The sequence below is a fragment of the Scardinius erythrophthalmus genome (assembly GCF_964197995.2).
Source record: "Scardinius erythrophthalmus genome assembly, chromosome: 25".
Lineage (NCBI taxonomy): Eukaryota > Metazoa > Chordata > Actinopteri > Cypriniformes > Leuciscidae > Scardinius > Scardinius erythrophthalmus.
In genome coordinates, this window is record NC_138245.1 from 25,866,474 (window position 1) to 25,889,792 (window position 23,319).

At 37.4% G+C, this 23,319-nt stretch overlaps 1 protein-coding gene across 1 annotated transcript in view; it reads left to right on the plus strand.

Annotated features, from left to right (window-relative positions):
* Positions 1–10,776, plus strand: part of thsd7bb (thrombospondin, type I, domain containing 7Bb) — a 56,499-nt gene extending 45,723 nt beyond the window's left edge. The window contains exons 19-28 of the mRNA XM_081357218.1: positions 3,338–3,453; positions 3,541–3,655; positions 4,340–4,485; positions 5,700–5,874; positions 6,111–6,284; positions 6,621–6,716; positions 6,873–6,955; positions 7,961–8,153; positions 8,846–8,933; positions 9,255–10,776. Of these exons, the coding sequence (XP_081213344.1) occupies positions 3,338–3,453; positions 3,541–3,655; positions 4,340–4,485; positions 5,700–5,874; positions 6,111–6,284; positions 6,621–6,716; positions 6,873–6,955; positions 7,961–8,153; positions 8,846–8,933; positions 9,255–9,333 (1,265 nt within the window). The 3' untranslated portion in view covers positions 9,334–10,776. The remainder of the gene's footprint in view (positions 1–3,337; positions 3,454–3,540; positions 3,656–4,339; positions 4,486–5,699; positions 5,875–6,110; positions 6,285–6,620; positions 6,717–6,872; positions 6,956–7,960; positions 8,154–8,845; positions 8,934–9,254) is intronic.
* The last annotated feature ends 12,543 nt before the right edge of the window (positions 10,777–23,319 follow it).

A 23,319-nucleotide genomic window follows, 5' to 3' on the forward strand; every position in this document is an offset into this window, starting at 1 on the left:
CAATACCAAATACATGTAAACAGTTTACACATGTGGCTTTTGGGCCGCGTTTTGGTTTGTAGCTTCACCAAACATTAGTAAACCATAGTAGAAAACATATTTTTATTAGAGGTGCTCCGATCAGGATTTTTGGGACCGATCACCGATACCGATTACTGGAAACTGTATCACCCGATACCGATCACCGATTACCGATTACAGGGTAGCCTCACAGCCTTCTTTTTATCATGTAGCATTATTTATTAAACTATATTTAACAACAATGTACATTATGTATTACAATTAAGAGAAGAAAACATATTATGAATTTACAACTGTGTATTTATTTGCAAGCAACATGTTCAGCATATTAACGTAGCAGCCTGTGCTTGGTTATTGGGAACAGGGCTTGACAAACAACTTTCCTGTATGACTTTTTTTAATTAACTCCTTAAACCATGACTTCTGGCTAGTTTTGAGAATAGAAATTAACATTTTGAGACATACAAATATAACATACCATCAACAGATTCAAGGCATGATTATTGCTGACTAGCAACATTTTAGGGAAACTATTCATTATTAACTTGCTTTAGCATGCATATTACTAGCATATTTCCTGTATATTATTTATAAAGCACATATTAATGGCTTATTCTGCAGTGAATAACATTATGTGTTCCCTAATTTAAAGGGTTGCCAAAAAATGAAATAGTAATTTTATGTAAAACATAAATATATTGTTTTATTTACAACTTTGAGAAATTGTGTATAATGTAACTTACGCTGCCAACGAGAGTTTAAGCTCTTTCTTTACAACATGTTTCAAACTCTATTCCAATCCAAGCATCTACACCAATATTTGCTGATGTTGATTGAATACAGCTTGAATCTGTTTATTTTCTATGTCACTCCCTCAGTTAAACAGCTCACTCGCAATTAACCCGATAAAGAATATTAACGTAGCTATAGGCCAACCTTATTTAACTAACGTTATATTACAGACCTTCCTCAATATTAGATGACGTAAGTTACTTTATTGAAGTGCGCCTCCGCGACCGTTCGTTTAATCTTCAGAGAATGTGAACATTATCAGAACACGTATTTCTGCTTGGTGATAAGAGAATGTAGCCTACAGTTATGTTTAATGCCTTAAATGTAGAAAAGGTCTTTGTGATTAGCACAGTTGCTCTCCCATGACGTCTTTCGTTGCTATGCAATTCTGAAAAGACGCGCGATGCTATTATGAGCGCGCCTATTTGAAACTATGATTTGAAATAACGAATTTACCGCTCGCTATCAACCTATTTTTTACAGTCAATGCTATCAACACTCGCTATCAGCACAGAGGTAGGTCCGTGCTGCTTGTGCAAGAGCCGGAAAGACCAACTGTTTTACCAACAGCTAGTGAGTTGCTGAACTCTTAGCGCGAGCTCACTTTGAAAACGCCTCATATAATATTCCTTTCGGTGACTAACCTTCTAATGTCTGATGAGTTGGTGGTATTAAAATGTTTTGCTTGCTTTCCACGTCGTGGTATTTACTTGGTACACACACTGCAGATTGCTCATGTAGAACTGCCAGAGCGGTGAATCCATTTTTAGCAGCGCGTAAAAAAATTGTCTTGCGAGTTTTGCGTCATGTGATCGGCTTTTCTGGATCGGCCTTTATAGAGACCGCCGACCAAACATCCCAAAGCAATTATCGGCCGATCGTGATCGGCGACCGATCAATCGGAGCAGCCTTAATTTTTATTTAGAGCAGGTGTTCTCAATTCAAACGAGCCCATACACAACATAACACGACTCGTAGATCTTGAGATAATTCTCATACATTGGCATTCCATACTGCTTTGCTAAAGCTATAGGACATCTGAGATCTGATTGCGTCGTGATGATGACGATGGTGCAGTGTTTTCTAACGTCATTTGACAACGTTACGAAGATCAACGAATAGAAACTATTCAGACAGTATGCGATTACGAACAGAGCTTGGATGTCAGTTATAGCGGATAGCAGGGACGACGAGTAAAGACCGATCGGAGACTGTTATGCTGCGGAAGCTGATTGATTGACAGATCTAGCATTTACCATTCTCTATAGACGAATCCGACGAGCGTTCTGTGTAGGCTGCCATCTTGTGGCGACGCCATTACTGAGCTGTTACTAGTATGTAAACAAACCTCCGTGATAACGCAAACGCACCCTCGATGACAGCTGCAGGCAGTATGACTTGTTAGGTTGATGATGTTAGACAGTGGCCTCCAGTCACAGATGAAGGTACAAACGATCTTACAGATTATTTATGAAAATAGCTTGGCAATAACTATGCTAGCTAGGCAAGCTAACGAGGAAACTATTAAAAGATCTGTCCATTTGGCAACAATAAATAAATTAATGATATCAAATAAACGAATTCATGTTTTTATTTTGTGACCATTATTTATCTCATTTTCACATTTCAAAAGGAAAGGGTAAGGTACAGCTAACTGCTAGCGTTGTTGGTTCTCAGAGTGAGAGTCACAGTCAAGCAAATACAGTAACGTTAATGCTACTAAGTTACTGCCCCAACGCGCCCCTTCGGTTGTTTTAAAGGTATTCAAGAGTATTTTCTCCTTCGCCTGGCATCCGATGATCAACAAAATGCCAACTACAGGTCACTGATAGAGGGTCAAAAAATTATCTGAGCTCCGTATGGGTTGGTCAAATAATGCACACTCTACCAGATGATAAATACATAGTTCTTAAAGGACCTGTCCGATCTTCACAGACCATTAACAACACTTATACTGTTCAAATAACTCTGCAGAGGAAGAATAGTAAAGTTGTAGATGTAACGTTAGTGACAGTCGTAAATTGCGGGCTGTTTATTCCAGTGGACGCAACCAAACCAATAGGAGGCAATGGCGCAACGCTACCCAGCAACAGCTCAGTAATGGCGCCCGCTTACTTCCGGTAGTTTCGCCGGATTCGTCTATAGAATAGAAGCACACAACTGGAAGATCAGCGCTCATCCACCAGGATCTTATTAATTCTTGCTTTATTCTTTGCATGTTTACACATGCAATTAGTTCCTATGTTCATGTATTTGAGTGATTATTGTATTAATGTATGCATGCAGGATTTTTCTTCTCTCCCACAAAAAAACTATTTGGTGTCTCATTTGGATGGCTGGTCATTTGGTGACCAGCCATCAATCTGAGAGGACCAGTGCCATCCTGTTCCTAATGTAGCCTCGCCACTGGTTCACACTATCACAATTTACAGATTGTCAAAAAATTGTTCAGTGAAGTGCAGGGAGTGAATTGTGTGTGCTGTGCGTGCGTGTGTGTGTGTGTGTGTGTCTGTTTGTGTTGAAGACTGGAGTAGCTGTCAGCTCAGTGAAAGCGCAGTGTGTGGCCGGGGGATTAAGACCCGACTCCTGAACTGTGTCCGCAGCGATGGGAAGCTGGTGGAACTGAGCATGTGCAAAGAGGTGACTGTTGTTTTCTTACTGGAATTCTTTCACAATAAATGCTCAATAGGAATCCAATGTTTTGAATGTTTTTGTTATCTTTTCTAGTTGGGTCCTTCACGTGGAAAGCTCTCTGCCCCCTGTGAGGTGGGCTGCCCTGTTAATTGCCTGATCACAGAGTGGTCCACCTGGTCAGAATGTTCACACACCTGTGGAAGCCAAAGTACGATCTCCAATTTATATAAGAATAATAATAATAATAATAATAATATTGTTAATATTATAATAATAATAATAATTATAAATATTTCGCTTTTTATTTTTTTAAACTTTGTCTATTGGATTTTTTATATTTAGCTTTTTATAATAATATAAAACATTTTTTTGAAGAAAACAAAGTATTGCTTTCCTTCTTTGGCCAATAAAATAAAAATAATAATAACAACAATAATAATAATAATTATAATAAAATATTATTATATTATTATTATTTATGAAAACATAAGTGGTGCTTTCTTTTTCAAAACTAGCCAATAAAATCAACAACAACAACAATAATAATAACTGGATTTTTTTTTATTATTATTATTAAAACATTAGTGGTGCTTTTTTTTAGCCTTGGCGAGTAAATATGAATCTAGAATCTTTGGAAAGATAGAACACACCTGTATGTTTACACCCTTGAGAGTTCAGTCATGCTTCCTTGAACTCGGCTGTTGTTTGGGGCTTAATTAAAATCTATTATCAGTCTCATTTATCTTCATCCAAGGCTCTGCCAGTCCCATGAGTAAACTCTTCCCAGAGCGCTTATTTAATTTAAGCGTGAAAACAGTGCTCACACTGGACTTCAGGTCCTCATCCCATGTGTTTGTGTCTTGCTGTGTGTGTATGTGTGTGAATTTTCCAGGTCAAATGACACGTTCCAGGGTCGTTCTGCAGCCTGCCAGTGAGGGAGGTCGTCCCTGTCCATCTCAACTCTCCCAGACTCGCCCCTGTCCCGTTAGGCCCTGCTACAGCTGGAGACTTGGGGACTGGAGACCATGCAGAGTTGAGGTAGTATTGATGCAGTGCACCTGACTGAGTTAAACTCGAACAAACAACTGCTGATGCCACTGAGACATTGTCCTTTGCCAGCACAAATGAACAGACCAAAGATGTTCACGTAGCTTAAGGCTACTGCTTTCCATCAAACTGTCAAAAGTGAGCACATCATAACAAGGTTTCCCCTGAGCTCATATGAGATAAAATTATCCTCGCTACGCCGTTATAAACAGCTCTGACAGAGTTCTGTCTCATTTGTTTCTTGAGCATTAAATCATCATTTTAGAAGGATTTCTGAAGGATGATGTGACTGAAGAATGGAGTAATTATGCATTGTTTTTAACAATGTTATTGTTTTTACTGTAATTTTGATCAAATAAATGCAGCGTTTGTGTGGCATTCTTAAAAAACATTTTTAAAAACTTAGCAAATCTGAACCTTTTGAACAGTAGTGTACATCAAAAGTCATTTTAGGTCTAAAAAAGTATATAATTTTAGCTGTAAAAAAATGTAAATGCATAAAAAAAAAACAAAGAACAATTATTTTTAGGAGGTGTAAAATACATAATTACAATATAAAGTCGAATTCATTTTTAGGTATAAATTGTAAAAAAAAAAATATATATATATATATATATTTATTTATATTTAAATATAATTGTTTTTTAAAGGGATAGTTCATACAGGTTTTTCATACAGGTTTGAAACAACTTGAGGATGAGTAAATGATGACAGAATTTTCATTTTGAAGTGAACTATCCCTTTAAATCCCTTGTTCCATGGTTTCTCTCTAGTGGAATAAAGGCTACCAATTAAAGGTGCATTTTTATACCATGTCTCTACAAAATGAAATAGGTGTCCTGAGCAATCAGACGTGTCTCTTTGAGAGTCAGAGTCAACACGCTTTTTTATCCAATCAGAACACCAACAGATCAGAAACACTCTCTGGCTGTGAATCATTTCGCGTGTTGGACACAAGCCCGTGCGTAGGCCACATCATGGTGTTATGACTATGAGCCAATTATATTATGGCTAAATCTAGAGTGGTTTCTTTCTACCCACACTTTCTAAATTACAGAACTCTAGAAAAAATAAATGACCTGAAGTATTTCAGCAGAACACAGAAAAGACAAAATACATCTAAACTGCTCAGTATAGCATCATAAACATGACAGATGCTGTCAGCTCAGATCTGCTCTGTCTGTAGTCTTTCTCTCTCTTTGCAGGGGGCCGACTGTGGCGAGGGAGTAAGTCGGAGGGAAATATCCTGTGTGGTGCACTGGGGTTCTCTCTCAGGTCCTCCTCAGCCCGTTCCGGTGGATGATAAGATGTGTGTAGGAAATTCGCAGAGCAAAGTCAGTGAGATGGAGTTATTGCAGCCCTGCACAATCCCATGTCCAGGTTTGCATCTAACACAAATGCTAGCACAAATAAAGATTTTTTTGTTGTTGTTGTTGTTGTTGTTGTTGTTGTTGAAAGAAGTCTCTTATTCTCAAGGCTTTGATTAAAAATACAGTCATATTGTGAAATATTTCTACAATTTAAAATAACGGTTTTCTGTTTGAATATATTTTAAAATGTAATTTAGAAGCTCTTTGCAAACACTCATTGGCTGCAATTTCTCTCTCGTACGTCAGGAGAATGTCACCTCACCAAGTGGTCACCATGGAGTTCATGTCAGCTGCTGTGTTTGGACGGGCGGAGTTTTGAGACGTGGGGTCGACAGGCTCGTTCTAGAGCCGTGGTCACACAAGTCCCGGAGAACCAGGACTCCTGTCCCAGCCAGATGTATGAGACACGGCCATGCCAAGGTTTGTGGGAAGCCATAGTGGAGAAAAAAAAACAAAAAAAACATAAGCAGTTTAATGCTTTTTTGTCATGAACATACGCTACTTATTTTCACCATTTTGATATTGGTAAAAAAGAATCAGTCCGCCACATTCAAAAGAACACAATAATTGGACTCTTGGTTTGAACAAACTTCCTTTGGACAGTTCCAAGCTGTTGTTTTTCATAGATGTTATTTCCTCTCTAACTGTTTGAGAAAATAGCTGTGAGACTGAGAAGTGATAAACAGGAAGTGTTGTTCAGCCACTAAACCAGAACCAGAAAAGCACTCTAGTGTCTGTTTTCGTCTGTTCTTCCAGGAGGAACGTGTCTTAGTTATGAATGGATGACCGGTGAGTGGAGGCATAACCGAAGGCTGGTGTGGTGCCAGCGCTCTGACGGAGTCAACGTCACAGGTGCGCACTATCAATGCATTCATCCTCAAAATAGTATTATAAGAAAGCAAATTCGTGTCTTATTTCATAACCTTTTTAGTATTGGAAAGGACTTGGGAAAAACACAACTATTAATTTTCATTTTGGCTTAATGTAATCAGTGTTCCTCTACATTAGGAGGCTGCATCTCTCAGAACCAGCCGTCTGTAGTACGACAGTGTCACCCTCCCTGCAACAAACCCTTCTCCTTCTGCACACAGGTAACACAGAACACTGTGAACACGCATGGTCTGATTCATTATCCCGCGGCTGAACATGGCCAGGTCCTATTTCATCCCAAAACTAAAAGCAACAAAATAGTAACAGTATTTTTTATTTTAAAAAAATGATGCATATTTTGCTCTCTTGCCTCCTCATTGTTATTGTTAACTAAAAGTAAAACTATTAAAAATGTTTTTGGTTAATTAAAGCTAAAAATAAAATATAAATATAAATATTACATCAAAAACTTAAATACAAAAAAATTTAAAACTGAAATCAAAATTAATTAAAGCTAAATAAAAATGATTATTAACACAATTATTACAACTTAAACTAAAATGAAAACTTAAATTATAAAAACAGTTCAAAATATTGTCTTATTTGCTTAGATGCATTGCTGTAATTTAAAAATGCAATATAGTTTTGAATATTTTTTCATCACAGTAATGGAAATTTGGGGGTGGTTTTTATATGTATAATAATAATAATAATAATTATTATTATTATTATTTATAAGTTTAAAAACTATAAGAATGTATATATTTTATTACTGTTTGTTTTAATTTAACAATTTTATAAGTTTATATTTAAAATATAAAAATAAATTAAAACAATGTTATTATTATTGTCATTATATTTTAATCATAAGGTTATGGTTATGGATAACATGGTTAACAATTTAATAGAATTTATTTTTTTGGTGAATTACGGTAGGGACAGAGATTCACCCTATTGGTAACACAGCTGCTGTTACATGGTAGCTTTGGATCTTTGTTACAGCAGTGAATGAGCAGCTTTGACAGATGCTGAGTTTACTATGTGTGGTATCATTTGACTTACGACAGTGTTTCACTCTGTTATGATGAGATGTAAAACCCTTTATTATCATATATCACAACTTCATCTCACCCTCTAATACCATGCAATTAACAGCTGCACATCTGCATAAGAACGTAGCACATTTAAATATCCAGCCCACTCACTCTGATGTTTTTTTCTGTCAGAATGGAGTTTGTGGCTGTGAGAAGGGCTTCACAGAGGTCATGACCTCTCATGGGTTCCTTGACTACTGTACCAGAACCCCAGGGTTGGACCATAAGAAGGCAGATGTGAAAACCACCGCAGGACGTCTTAGACCAGAGCACACTCGGAACAAGAACCTCATCAAGGACTGGGCACTACAGCCTTTTGGACCAGGTACTAACAACAACCTTATGCTTGATTCAGTGATGATGTATTCTTGTAGGCAGAAGTTAGCATCACCCCGGTAACCTCGACACAAACCCAATTTTCCATTGGCTTTTGAATTATTGCAGAAAATAAGCTCTGTGACCAACAAAACATTTTTGGTTCTCAAGCATTTTGTTCTTGATGATTATCTCTTTAGAAATGAACACACCTTTATGAATTTTGAAGCTTAAATACAATTGCCAGAAGTAAAAAGCTAAATGTAGGCGATAAACTCTTTAGGAACATTTTCCCTAAAAATGGGAAAGCGGACTAGTAAGTAGATGAGTTTACCTGTTCGGTGTGTTGCCGTTTAATGTCTCAGCAACCTCTGTAGTTCCATTTAGACACTTGTTAGCACTTTTTCACGACAAGTAAACACTTAAAAAACTAAAAACTGCAAAATATTACTTTTGCATTTTATGTCATAGAATAAAGAATATCTTAAACTTGTGTTAACCACAGATCCTATTTCAGGCGTTTAACCAATAATTTAAACGGAAGTGCTAAAATACTAACTGGTTTCCAGGTTTTGGCCTAGAAAAATACGTCATCCCTGCAGCACTCTATTGGATGAATTGTTTGATTGACAGCTGGTGGTCGAGATCCAGTTTTCTCAAGCAGAATGCTTTGTAAATGTTAATGTTTATTTTGACTGACAGATGGGCGCGTCAAGTTGTGGGTATATGGGCTGATGGCAGCTGGGTTTGTTGTGATCCTCCTCCTCATCATGATGTCCTTCCTACTGTGGTGAGGCTGATTTGTACAAGGCTGTGCTAGTTTAATGTGCTTCATATCACTCTATGGTCTTTCTTCTCACATAATAAAACAGTCGGGGTCCTAATCACCCTCCCGTCAGTTTAGTTTCAGATAATGACTGCCTGAATGAGCATTATCCCATAAATAAACCACTGGCATATGATTTTAACACATCATTTATGACTCCCTCATTGGTAAATATCATAGATGAAACATCATGTTTGTTCTGCACTCTGGTGGTGATAGTTTAAACTGCAATTAATCATGATGCAAATTGTTTGTATACATATTTAAACATGTTTTGCGTTTCAGTAAGAACCCAGAGGACAGTCCCAGCAGCAGTCCGCAGAAAGCACTGGCTCTGGCATATGATGGGGACTTGGATATGTGAGTCCACCATGCGTATGCACTGCTAAAAAATGCTCAAAACAGACATCTGGCATCATTCAGGCCACAGCATGAACATTTACAGGCTGAGCGTGACAAAGAGCCAGACCAGAGATGGGGTTGACTGGAAAACTGATGTTTAAACAGCACAAAAACTAAACGGGTGGCTCTCGGGAGAACATGGAAAATGTCATACAGCCGAAACAGGATGTGACATCATGTCTACAGTACCATTGCGTGAGTGTGTGTATGTTTGTCTGTGTGAAGATCTATGCGCGCATGTGTGTACGAGTTAATCAGAGAGATTGTTTAATGCCCATTATGAGGAGATTGTTCTGTACGTTAAAGGAATTGTTCACTCATAAAGGATTTATTTTTTTCACGTACTCATGTCATTCCAAACCCGTATTAATATCTATCTTCTGTGAAACCCAAAAAGAGAATTTCTAAAGAATATCTTGGCCACTCATTTTTAATACAATCAGTCGTATGAACTACTTTTATGAATCTTTTGTGTCTACTATTTTAAAATGCTTGAAAGCTTTGTTCCCATTCAGTGCATGAAAACGAGCAACCAGAGCATTCTTAAAAACATTTCATTAAAATTCCTTGCGTTCCACAGAAGAAAGTCAGTCATATGAGTTTGAAACTACAGAATTTTCATTTTTGGGTGAACTATCCCTTTAAAGATCACCCTTAAAAAGGGATGTTTTCTGATGCACTACATTAGTGCCATCTTAAGTGCCATATTTTATCATTTATTTATGTTTTAAAACCTATATAGCCTTTAAAAATTGCCTCCATATTTGAATAATTTAGGTTTTAAACAGCAATGTTTTGATTTCACCATGATGAGCTTTGAAGGATTAAAAATGCTTTGTTAAGGTTGTGACGTTCTTTTGTAATTGTGTATACTGTAATGTGAATATTTTCTATCTGTGTCTTTGAGTGGTTTATAAATAAATCTGAATCTCAGATGAGGAGTGTTATATTTAAATAAGCACTGTTTCATGCTGTAGGACTTTCATATTTCTGCTGCGTTTCACTATCTGGTTGCGCTCTTTTAGATTCCTCTCTGTCTTTGCGGTTCTGGAACAGTGCTGCTGTCATTTCTGATCAGTATCAATACACTGAGCCAACATCTACGGGTCAAGCCCAGATTGTCATATTCCTCTCATGAATTGTAATTAGAATGTGAATTAGTTACAACAGATGAGATCAAATGAGGAAAACGCAGGTGCTACACAGCTGCATGTATTCACAAGGGCCTGTAGATGGCAGTGCTATGATAGAAATCCCAATTATCTGAGGTTTTTGGGTCTTGAATGCTGATGCTCTATAAGCATACCATATCAAGGACATCCTAAGAGAGCATCTGAGTTTTAAGCATTAGTAGCCATAGAAGTTTGAAGAACTGTATGTGCTTCAATAAAAAACATGTATTGACAAGAAAAAATTAAATATTTCATTTGATTTTTTTTATATATAATATTAATATTAAAGCAGCACTAGGTAACTTTTCAACCTTCATAATATATTTCCATGACTCTTGCGATGGTACATCGACTTACAATAGGTTAAATGACATGTCTGCCATAGCCTGACGGGGTCTGTATCGTTTTTAATCGTACTTTTAAATTTCGGGTTTCGGGTAGTAACCCGAGAACAAAAAGAACTACAAAATTCGACTGCTTTACGGCATAGGCTACCTCACTTCCCTCAACACGTCCTCACATGCTGTTGGACTTGTAAGTAACGTTATATTGCTTATATTGTATATCACTCGGACAAGCTTTCACTCGTTAGTGTGAGCTAAAAAGCACCTGGCGTTCTTGTTGATGGAATTAGTAGACATCTTCGGAGGCTAGCTGTGCTTGTTCGATGTCCGACAATTTGTAACGCGTTGTGTTTATTCCCCAATCAAATGAGCATCAAACACAGGAATGAGCATCAAACAGAAACAACCCGCTTACGGGGTGTTCGAGGCGCACATACAATAGTCTGCGACAGTTCAACAGGGCGCGCGCAGCTCTTAAATGGGCCACACCTTATTTCCACTCGTTACAGCTTTCATCCGACTGAACAGGGACCGGTATACAGGGGGAAGGGGATCATGCCGTGAGTGAAGAGACTGCTCTGCATGAATGGTATTTACGACAGTAACGTTAAATACAAGTAGTCCACAGCGACTCTAGGGGTCGTTGTTTGACCAAAACGGAATTCTTACCTAGTGCTGCTTTAATAACAATAATATATCAATTTAAGTTTATTTCATCCTGTTTCACCTTTGGTGGTTTGCTGAGAAACCACTGTTCTAGATCCCATTTTGAGATCTAATGTTTCAAGATTTCTTTCTCCTTTTTTTAAGATATCAAGATTTTTAAAAACAAAAAAATATAAAAATGACTGCTTAATTTGAACATATAAAAAATTAGAAAGTCATTTATTGCAGCTTACAGTTTTCAGATCAGCTTAGAAACGATTTATAAAGTCTTACAGAGTTATACCAATAAGGGTATAATATTGTTTTAATATTGTGATTTTCATGGAACAAAAGATTGAGTTGAAGTTTAGCAGAATATTTGAGTTGCTTCCATGCAATGGTTTCTCAATCTCGCTCGTGCTTGTTCATATTCACACATATCAGACATGCCGTGACTGATTTGACGTCACTGACAACAAATCTAAATGGTTGTTTAAAGTTGAAATAAACCACACGCATGTTTTCATTTTTAAGCGAACTGTTCATTTAAGGGCGCGTATGCTCATCATAACTCATATAGGCCATCTTGAGCTGTAGAGGGTGAACATACAGAGCCAAATCTTTTTAGCTTCTGCATGTGGTTAAATACTTGAATGTTGGCATAAATGCATGACAAAAAATTCAATCAGCAAAAGTGAATTATTAAGAGAGTTTTTGTTCGAGCGCAAGGCATTTGAGTGAGTTTTCTTCACTCCTCGCTTTGCATCAGGTCACTGATAAGGTTTTCCAACAGCCCAGATTTCGAAATTGGATTCATTGATTTACGAGTGGAGGTAAACGACTTTTTACTACTCTCAAAGGAAAATATTGTAGGTTATTTGGACCTTGAATTATTTTCTGTCTAGCTAAATTCAGCCAAAGATGATCAAATTACCCATTATAGGCAAATGGGCGGCCCACCGCAGCAGTCTTTTTGCATCAAAATGTATTTTGTCTCTCGCAATCTGGTTACTGATGAAGGACGACAGTAATTTTACATGTCCGTTTTTGCAACACTGGATCAGCCTTTTTTGTAGATATGTGGTTGTTTTAGACAGAATTTACTCATTTAATTTAGTTTTCGGTCAAACAGAAGACCTCTCATCTCCTCATTCCTCCACTCTCGTACCTTCTTCTCCCCTCCCCTGCTTTTCGCTCCTCTATCAGTGAAGAAGAAGTGCATTAGAGAGCTCTCGTTCTCGCTCGTGTCTCTGTGTGCCTTATCAGATGAGATAAGCTTGAGTGCTGAGGTTCTAATAGGGTTTCAGCCCAGTGGGATTCTCCTCACGTGCCTAGAGAACAACAAACACATACATCACTGCACCCCGAGATCAGCTCCACTCCACTCCACGACAACACGGACGCTGCCCAAATCAACCACATTCTTAATCATCAAGATCCCAGTTTAGTGAAAGCACATGCGATTGCCAAGAGTTCGCACTTAAAGGTACAGTCCCCCCTCCCAAAAAAAATGTCTCACCTCATACCGTATATGGTTTTCTTTCTTAAACACACCTTATTCAAATATACATAAACATGAATGTAAACTAAATTATAAAAACTTGGAATATATTGCATAAGGCTGCATGATTTGGGGGAATAAATAAAATTGTGATTTTTAAAATGTAACTTAAAAAAACAAGGTTTTCTGTGTGCTTGTTTGTAGGGCTGCACAATTTGGCCAAAAATGTTATATAAATAATAATAATATCAAAATATTAAATCAAGAAATATTGCTATTGTAATACCTAAAATAGTTATTAAGTACAACTGTAAAATTACAATACAAAAAAAAATGTATTGAATGTCTTCAAACAAAGTGTGAATACTTGTCAAAATATCTCTTTTTGAATTCCACAGAAGAAAGAAAAGCCACACTGGCATGAGCGTGAGTAAATACCTGAATTTTCATTTGTGGGTGAATAATTCCTTTAAATTGTGCTTAAGCTTTTAAAACGTTGTAATTAAAAAAAAAGAAAAAAAATGTTAGAAATTTTCTAATTAAAGCTGCAGTCCGTAACTTTTTTTTGTAACAAAAATCTATTTTTGAGCAAGTACATAACCAGCCAGTGTTCAAAACTATCTCCTTACCTTAGCCCGATTCACAACAGTAAGCATGTAATAATGTTGGACGTTTCCACGGGAAATAGTACGAGCTTGCCGTCCTTCATCTTTGCGTCATTACGTCACGACTGTATACATAAAGAAGGAGAGTAGGCTATATCGCATGTGAGGACGATGCAGGTGGCGGATAATTTAGCCTTTTCTCACAGCAACTGATGGCGGACTGTAATTCAGAAAGGTCCAAAAGACAATCATCAGTGACAACATTAGATTCGTCCACGCTGAGGAGCCATGCCGATGCGCAACCCACGTAAAGATGATAATTCCACAAATAACTGCAATTGCAGGTTTCAAACAGAGATGGCGACAAAGAGGCAAACCTTACTGACTGCAGCTTTAAGCTAATCATTTGCCAATTAAACAGATAGTCCCGCCCCCAAACTCGTGCTATTGGCTAACTCAGTGTTGCTGTGTTGGACTGGACAGAATGCACACACAAACAATGTTTTGAAGAAGCTACAGTGGGGAAAAGTGTTTTACATGCAAAACATTGACAGGGTTACAAAGTCTCCTCATGCTTTCCATAATAAAACACAAAAAAGTCTGCCTCAGAAACAACAAGCTTTGTCAGGCACTTTCCAGAGGGCAGCTCACCTTCCAAATATTAGTAATATTAGTAAACGGTTATAAAACACAAACACTAAGGCCAGTAATGAGAAAGATAAAAGAAAGTGGCAGTGAAGAAAAAGAAGAGTGTTGGAGGAGATAACTCCCGTCTCTTCATTACTCCGTTCCCTCTTCCATTAAAAGCTTTTTCTAGCTCCTCTGCCCCCGGCTGAAGACTCTAAAGAGAAAGTGTAATTGTGCATGGGAAATTAAGTCTGCGACTTGCGACACTGTTTAAAATATTGAGTCCCCAAGGGTAAGGAAGTCTGCTATAAAATGACAACTAGTGTTGAGGAAGTTACTTTAAAACTGTAGCTTGTCAAGCATCAAGCTCCACATGACTTATTAAAGGCGTAGTTCACTCAAATTAAAATTCTGTCATTATTTACTTAACCTTATTTTGTTGCATTACTGGCTTTCTTCCATGGATGGGTATTATGGCATCTGTTTTAAATATAATGAAATTGAATGAGGACTCTAAATGACAAGAAAACACCCTAATAGTATCGTAAAAGTGGTCCATATGGCTCGTGAACTACTGTACCATGTACGTTTTTTGAAGTCTTAGAATAATCTTGAAATCTGCTGTATAGATCTCCGAGAATAGGGCTCATGAGAGAAATAGCAATGTCCCATTCGCAAATGATTTTACTTGTCACATACTTGTTTATTTACTCATTTTTTTAACAATTTACTGGAACTGACGCGTGCAAAATCTAAATCGCTGTCCATCGTTTTGCGAGCAATTATTGATAAATATTGGAAATATTTCCATTTTAAACCATGAAGGCGAGCCAGTGGATGTCACACAAGCAATGTGCAAACTTTGCTCTATATGGTGGTGAAGAAGTCTCAAACCCCAGTTAATTAATCCGGTCGCAAAGTAATACTTATGTCATGAGTTGACTCGAGAAATCCCTTGTGAAAAAAAAGTATACTTTATTGTATTTGAAATATATTCCCTTTTTCAATAGTGCATTGCAAATATACTAACAAAATTTTTACTACCTCTAGATATATTAAAAGTTTATTAGCATCATGCTTTTAACCATTTTCACAATACAACTTTTAACACACTACTTAATAATTCTACTTTAGTATATTTTATATACATATATTTTAGAAAAATATACTTGAAGTGAAAATTCTGTTTATTTTTTAAAAGTGTATTTATTTGCACTTTATTAAACATATAATTTAGGTATATTTAACTGTGCGCTGGAAATGATCACTGCATTGAAAGTATTTCAAAATACATTATAGTATACAATATTATTTTGCACAACGTATAGCTAAGTTTTATTTGTCTAATAATGTACATTTGTTATTGAAGACAAAGTATGCAATTTGTGGTATTTGGAATAAGCCAAATGTATTAATGAGCCTAGCCTATACTTTTTACTCAACTATATCACACCACGATAGCCTCGTGGGCAAGTGCACCGACATGTGCTTCGGGAGATCCCAGTTTGAGTCCTGGCTCGTGGACCTTTCCTGGTCCCGCCCCTCCTCTCTCCCTCCCACCTCACTTCCTGTCTACTGTCCTATCATAATAAAAGAAAATATTTAAAATATATATAAATGCACTTATGGTATATTGCTTATTTGTTTCGAAGACACTCGTAATACATTTGTAATGTACTTGTAACACAAATAAAGTACACTGTGAGTACACTAAATACACTTAAAGTTATGCTTTACTACAATTTAAGTACAACTAAAATACACTTAGAACAAAATAAGTTGTTTCAAAATAGCACACTTCAAGTTAACTAATCATTAACACACTAGAAGTATACTGATAATTAGTCTGGCTGCAAGTTAGCTCCAGGGAAGGATCAAGATTTTTTTTCTGATTCAGATCTGTCATCTGATCCATGTCACAATATCAGTCTGAATGATTCATTCATGAATCAGTCTGGTACGGTTCCTTGAGTTTACTCGAGAAACGGATCAGTGAACAAATCATTCTTTTGATCTTTTCAATGAAATGGATTTATCAACTGCTTAAAGCTAGTCTGAATGATGAATTATTTTACAAATTAAACTCATCCATTCCTTGAGTTCAACTTCCATTGTTATTCTCTCATGAATCATTCTTTTGTGTGAAAACACGGTCTGAATGATTCATTCACAAATTGGACTCAGTCACCTCACTGACTTGAATCTGCAAGAGCAGTTAACACCTACTGGGAAAATTGTCGTATGACTTGGAATATACTTTTGTGACACTTTATAGAATAACTATTACACCCTCCTACTCCCATGTTTTTTTGGTAAGTAAACTATCATTTGACTGAAGTCTGACTGATTGGACCTTTGTCCAAGCCATTGGTTGGCTTATTTAAACACAAAGCCATCTTTTTTTCCACAGTTGAAAAAAGGAATAAATTTTTTTCTGTAGCAGTGTGACTCATGAAGCATGAATAAGAAACCTCTTTTCTTGATGACAGATTGTTTTAAAACTGCCGTGTTTTCTCCTCCAATCAAATCTCACATTTGTTCACTGCGGTAATTTTAATCAGTTAGTCTGGTGCACAGGCCAACATTTTCCCCTTGGGATCAATAATTGTATTGATGACAGTCCCGATAGAGGCAGTTCAAGCAACCCGTCTCTGCAGAGCACATCGATTTAATTTTCTGCAATCCATTTGAATCAGCTGGCTGCCAAACGCCATTGTGTTTCACCTCACACCGAACAGGCATTATCAATCACACACAGAGAATGACCTGTCCGATCAGGCCAGAGTTATGTGCAGTCGGTCTTTCTCAGGGACATTGTCCCTGGCTTTCGCTCTTGAGAGATGAGGTTCACTCTGGTGCTTTACACAAATGCCGACAGGTTGCAGTGCAGCTGTTGTGTGTAAGCCATAGGCAGAAGTGTTCAATCTCTTGTGATTGTTGCAGAAGCTATTTTGTTTTGTTTTGTGGAAGCTCTACCTATGTGCTAATTAGATTTAACTGGAGGTTAGGGTATTTGTTGAATTGTAATAACATCACCCTACTTTATCAGTAGCCCACTTATATTGAAATTGTTATATAACACATCCTTAACCAAAAGTACTGTTTCGGTACCGTGGTGCAGTGATGGTATCCAATGATACAGTGGTACTTTATATACCATGGTACATACTGAATGATTTCATACCAGTGTTATATTAGTATTATTACTGATATACTATTATAGCTTTTATTAATATTTTGAATTAGCTTTTATTTTTAGATCAGTCAATCACGTTCGACGTTGTGGGATCTCACTTAGGAGCCCTATATCCATGTAAAAAGTATTATGAAGTGAAAGAAATGCAGCTACAATGATCTATTGAACTTGACCGCTATTCGCATTTCCAACACATGGCAATAGAATAGTCTATAAAAACTTTGATGCACTTCTGTTATTTGTGAAGAGGTTTTCTGAAACTTATGCATGGCATAATTGGCTTAATTTGGCTGTTGGAATAATGTTAGTAGTATTTTAAATGGGTCGCATTTAATAAGCTTCATTAATGGTTTTATGAAAAATTATATGTGTATTTTTTGATATTGCACAAGACGTGGACAAAATCCCCCAAATGAAACTTGTACACTCGCTTGAGGTGGATCATTTAGCCTATTATTTGACAAAAATAAATGCACAACTGTAATGGAAACATATTTACAGATTATTTTATTTTTATTTTAGAAATGTATTATTTGGTGAATTGTTTGTTAAAAAGCCTGACATGTTCTGGATTAGTGATGACGACAAGATGAAATGGTTGTTTAATTTTAATGTGTTTAAATTGTCTACTTTTGTTTGTAAAGCCTGGATGCGGCGGCAGACTTGTTTATTTAAATAAGTTCATGTATGTTGTGCCTACTGTCTGACAACTGTTTTTTTGTTGGTGGTATTGGTGTCTTACAAGCCCATTCGGGCTGGGCATACAGCAGTATGCAAGACACAATAATAAAAACTATTCATTCATTCATTCATTTATTCATACAGAAGAAAATCCTAGTGAATTTATTAGGAATGTAGGATGCGTATTTAAGTATGTGACTGAAAAATTTATTAATAACTGGAATAGCCTAATAATTAGTATACTAAGTATTGCATCTGAAATGTTGTTGATCACTGTGAAAATGTGAAATGTAAATTCCAAAGCCAGATTGTAGAGAAATTTAAGATCTGCACTTTTGAAATTTAAGATCTGCATTGCAAATTCATAATGATGGATGCTGTCATTCCCAGAAATTCACTCATTCAGCATTTTGCTTCGGAGCAGAGCAGTTGTTTATCAGCACACTGCCAACCTGCCTTCATTGACAAGAGAAGACGTTCTGTGTTGCAGAGACTGCTCATTCAGCGGTGTGTTTTGCCATTAAGTGCCGTGATCACACCCCTAGGCGCTTTAACAAATAAAAGAGCAGTTTCCCTAAAAAAGAAAGCATGGTGATATTGCGTCTTTTTAAAGATGACATTCCACCCGTGTGTTTCTGGATGTGGTCGTTTCCTGGCCCTGTCTGACAGCCACGATCACTGCCTCACATGTCTGAGCCGTAAGCACGCTGAGGCAGCGTTCGTTGATGACTCATGTTCTCACTGCAGGAGTATGATCATCGCGATGAGAACGAGACTACAATACTTTGAAAAAGGTGAAGTTCCCTGTGCTATTCCCCGTTCTGGTTTCTCTGCCCCACAGAGGACACTTTGGTTAATGCACAGGGAGATTATAGTTGGACCTCTCACTCTTCACTAACATTGCAGGCTGTGAAGTTTCCTGATGAGATTGCAGGTCCTTCTCATGGGGAACCCAGCATTTTGCCCCTGAACCCCTGAATTAATTTGGCGGAACAACATCCCTGATCCCTGGGGGATGGAGACATATAGTGTCATTGCGCTTCAGGCAACCCGAGTTCGAGTACCATCTCAAGCACTTTCCCTGATCACATCCCTCTCTCTCTCCCATTCGCATCCTGTCCATATTCTGTCCTATCATAATAAAAGTAAAAAAGCTTCATCCACACACAGAATAGAATAAGCATCTTTTAAACCACTACATCAACATCTCTCATCATGGGATTCCGACAGCTGGATTTTTGCCGTCGGATGTTTCTTACACAGTGAGCTTCTAATATTTACAAAACTGACTTCAACTAGTCGGCACAGATAGCCTTGTGTCCAGTGCACTGACATATAGTGCCATTACGCTTGGGAGACCAGAGTTCGAGTCCCAGCTTGGGACTTTTCCTGATTCCATCCCTCTCTATCTCTCCCACTTCCTTTATATATTTTGTCCTATCATTATAAAAGTCAAAAACACCAAAAAAAATGTTTTAAACTGATGTTGATTAAGCTTCATCCACACACAGAATAGAATCAGCATATTTTAAGCCACTACAGCAACATCTCTCATCATGGGGGTGGAGGAACGGATTCCGACAGCTGGATTTTTGCCGTCGGATTTTGTTCCCTCCATTTTTCTTACAAATGTAGGTTCTTACAAAACTGACATTGGCTAGTTGGCTAGGTATATAATAGTTTTTTTGTGTGTGTGTGTATGTCCTAGTTTTCCCCAATCTGTTTGAAGTTCATTCACCTGTGTCCTGTTAATTACCTGATTAAGCTCCCTTGTTTGCTATATGTATTTAGTCTCTGTGTTCTCCCTCAGTCTTCGTCCATTCTCGTTAATGTTTTTGTGGTTTTCTCCAGGTTCCTGAGTGTTTATGATTAAAGACTGTTTCCTAGAATTATTCCTCGTCGTGCGATTTACTATTATACCACCGTTAGGAAACAGTTTCATTGTTCATAGTTTTTTTGTCTCTCTAGCTCTTCAGTTCTAGGTTATTTAGTTTTAGTTATTGTAACTTTAATAATTAAATAAGTTAAGTTTTCCATCTAATATGAATATTTTGTTTCAGATTGTATATTGTATTTGCACTCTATTTTACAGTATGTTATGTGTACTTACCTAAGAAATTACTGGTAAGGTAACTACATAGGTTAAGATTAGATTTAGGGGTTCAGGGTTAGTTATTACAGTTATTGCAAGTAGTGCTACCGTTTTTGTTTTACTTTTAGTTAACAATAACAACACAGTTTCATGGCACTGTATTTTTTATTAATGAAATTAAATTAATGAATTAATTTTCACTAATTGGAAAAAAATAATCTGTTGGGCAACATCACTTATATTTTATGAATCCATTTTTGTCTGTTAAATCCGGACAAAACAAACATTTAAAGATATCCTAAACTATTTGAAACATATTTTCAACAAAACAAATGATTTATTCATACAAAGTATCTACTTTCCTAAATATGATTTTTCATATTTCTCTAATCGTTTTTGGTTTAACTTCAGACATGATGAAGCAGTCTACTGATCCTTATGGACATTCTGTGGTATCACAGCCCCTAGGCAACAGAGAGAACTCAGATGCAGCACTCAATGCCACGTGAAGTGTTTCACGTATAAAATTTATCGCTGAACTGCCTCTTTGTCAATAATACCTGCCAATGTGAATGTCAGGGCGACGCATGAGAATCCATTAGACACGGCAGCAGCAGTCTGACCTGTGGCATCGCATTCAGTCACTGTACCCTACTGTCATTTCTTTTGGGTCTCCAAAGAGATATTCGAAATGGAGTGTTAACCCTGGATCATAAAACACAAGAGACTGCCAGAGGCCGTTTTGACATCAGCCTCTGATAAAGCTCCTCAGACACGTGTAGCTATTGTGAAAAACCACAATCTGCTGTGAACTAAAGGTTTAGGTAATTTTGTCAAGAGAACACAATAGAGGTGTGTTATTCTAACTAAACTTTTTAAGAAAGTGTTCAGGTCATATGTCACCCCAAAATTACAAAACATAATTAAAAACATTATTTTGCATAAACAAAATGAAACCTGTTTTAGTACCTACAAAATACTCAATTACACACTGTCAATCCAGTCAATAACTGCCTGTTTTTGTGTCATGGCTGGAAAAAATGTTTGGCCTGTAAATTTCCTCAAGTCAAATTGGCAGGTGTGGCAAAATAAAAAAATGTTTATATACACCAAAATTTTAGATAGTAGTGAGAATTCACAATCCTCTATTCCAATTTCGATACAGCTAAAACTATTAGCTTAACTAATATGAATTTAATAGCCTACATTTTTGAAGGGGACATATCATGAAAATCTGACTTTTTTCGTGTTTAAGTGCTATAATTGGGTCCCCGGTGCATTTACCAACCCAAAAAACGTGAAAAGTGACAGCTTTTGATTTGAAAATAAATGGATCAAATGAAATGAGCTGATATGTATCAGCTCATTTTAAATTGTGTATTACAGTAATAAGAATCTAATGACAATCAACATTGAGAATAAATGGTGTAATAAATGTCCAGACACATTAGTCTGTAATTGTCATTGAAAATAATGTCCCAATGCATTTTTTTTTACCATTTAATTTGCTTAATTTACTTTATCCTTTGATTTTGGGGTGAAATATGGCCTGGACAGGTTGTCGTGTGATTCACCTTAAAATGCTTCAGTTCTGGTGTTGGGAGTTTGAAGTGAGAGCTGTAGCCTAATCTTAATTAAAGGGCTTGATGGCAAAAGGCAGGGCTGAAAATCCTGCAAAAACAGATTCGTTCACAAGGAGAGAGAGAGGGATGGAGAGGGAGAAGAGAGAGAGACAATAGGTTTCTAAATCCCATGCCGGATTGATCTTCCAGCTTGTGGTGTTGGGAGTTCTGTAATTATGGCTGAACTGAGTCCTTGACCCAGTTTTGCAGTCTTATCTCCTTCCCTCTTTCTCGTTTTCTTTCTTTCTTTCTATCTGTCTTTTTCTCACTTCGTCTCTTACTCCATATTTTTCCTCTCACTCATGCCATCTTTCTCCTGCTTGCTAAACTGCTGAAGAAGTGCATGCAAGTAGAAACGGCCGTGTAGATGCTGTTATGTGAGACGGAGATGGCCGAGTGCCCGGGGTGTTTAAACTGTGAGAGCTCGCTCCAGCGGGGAGAATTACTCTTCTTTTTCTCAACACCACATTTGGCACCTGAGGCCCGCCCTGGCAAAGCACCTCATCATCCTCCCCAACCCAGACACAATTCAGCATGGTGCTGCAATTCGTTCAGTAATGTGGGACCTCAACCATGGCTGGCTGCAGGGAACTGTTGGCCATCTAATATTTCATTTGATCCATTTCTTCCTGGAGATAAGAGTCAATAGTCTTGCTCAGGGCGATGTTTGGTGTTAAAGATGTTCTCTTTTAATACTACACAGCAAATGTGCCGAGACAGAAGACTCAGCTTATCCTTATTCCAGCCAAAGCAGGCCGGGCTAAAGGGGTGAAATGGTTGAGTTTAACTGTCAATTTCACGTGTCATACTGGATCATTTTTATGGCAGTACTGCAGAGTTATGATTCGAAAAGCTTTATAAAAGACCAAGGTGTCCCACTGTCTTCGTATTTAATTTTTGATGATTGCATATGTAACCAGTCCTACTCAACCTGCTCCAAGCAGGATTCGAACCGGGGTCTCCGGCGTGGGAGGCAGGCACGCAATCAAGGACGCTGAACACCGCAGCCACTAGCGTGCGTCTTGAGGCCAGGGAGGTTTACATGCACAGCTCTTACTGGCCTATGACAGTTACACTCACGCCACTAAACCTCACTCCCAGGACACAGCACCAGATGTAACCGGTCCTACTTGAACCACTCCGAGCGGCTTGCTAACAAGGATGCTAAAGACTGCAGCCGCTAGCATCAGTCGCTAGCAACTCTTGGTGCCAGGCGTGTGAGGTTTATACGCACTGGGCTACATCCGTTAGACATAGTACCAGTTTGAATTGTAAGGGTGATTCTCATGAAAACATGTCCAGGTCACGTCTCTCCCCCAATTCGAATGAAAAAAAATATATATATACTATAATAAATAGCATAAAAATTTGTATTTTTTTTTTTTTTGTTATGACCATTGTCTTATTGGCCATGGTCTTATTTATCTTTTTCAAGCATAATATAATTTCTTATGTCTTTTCTT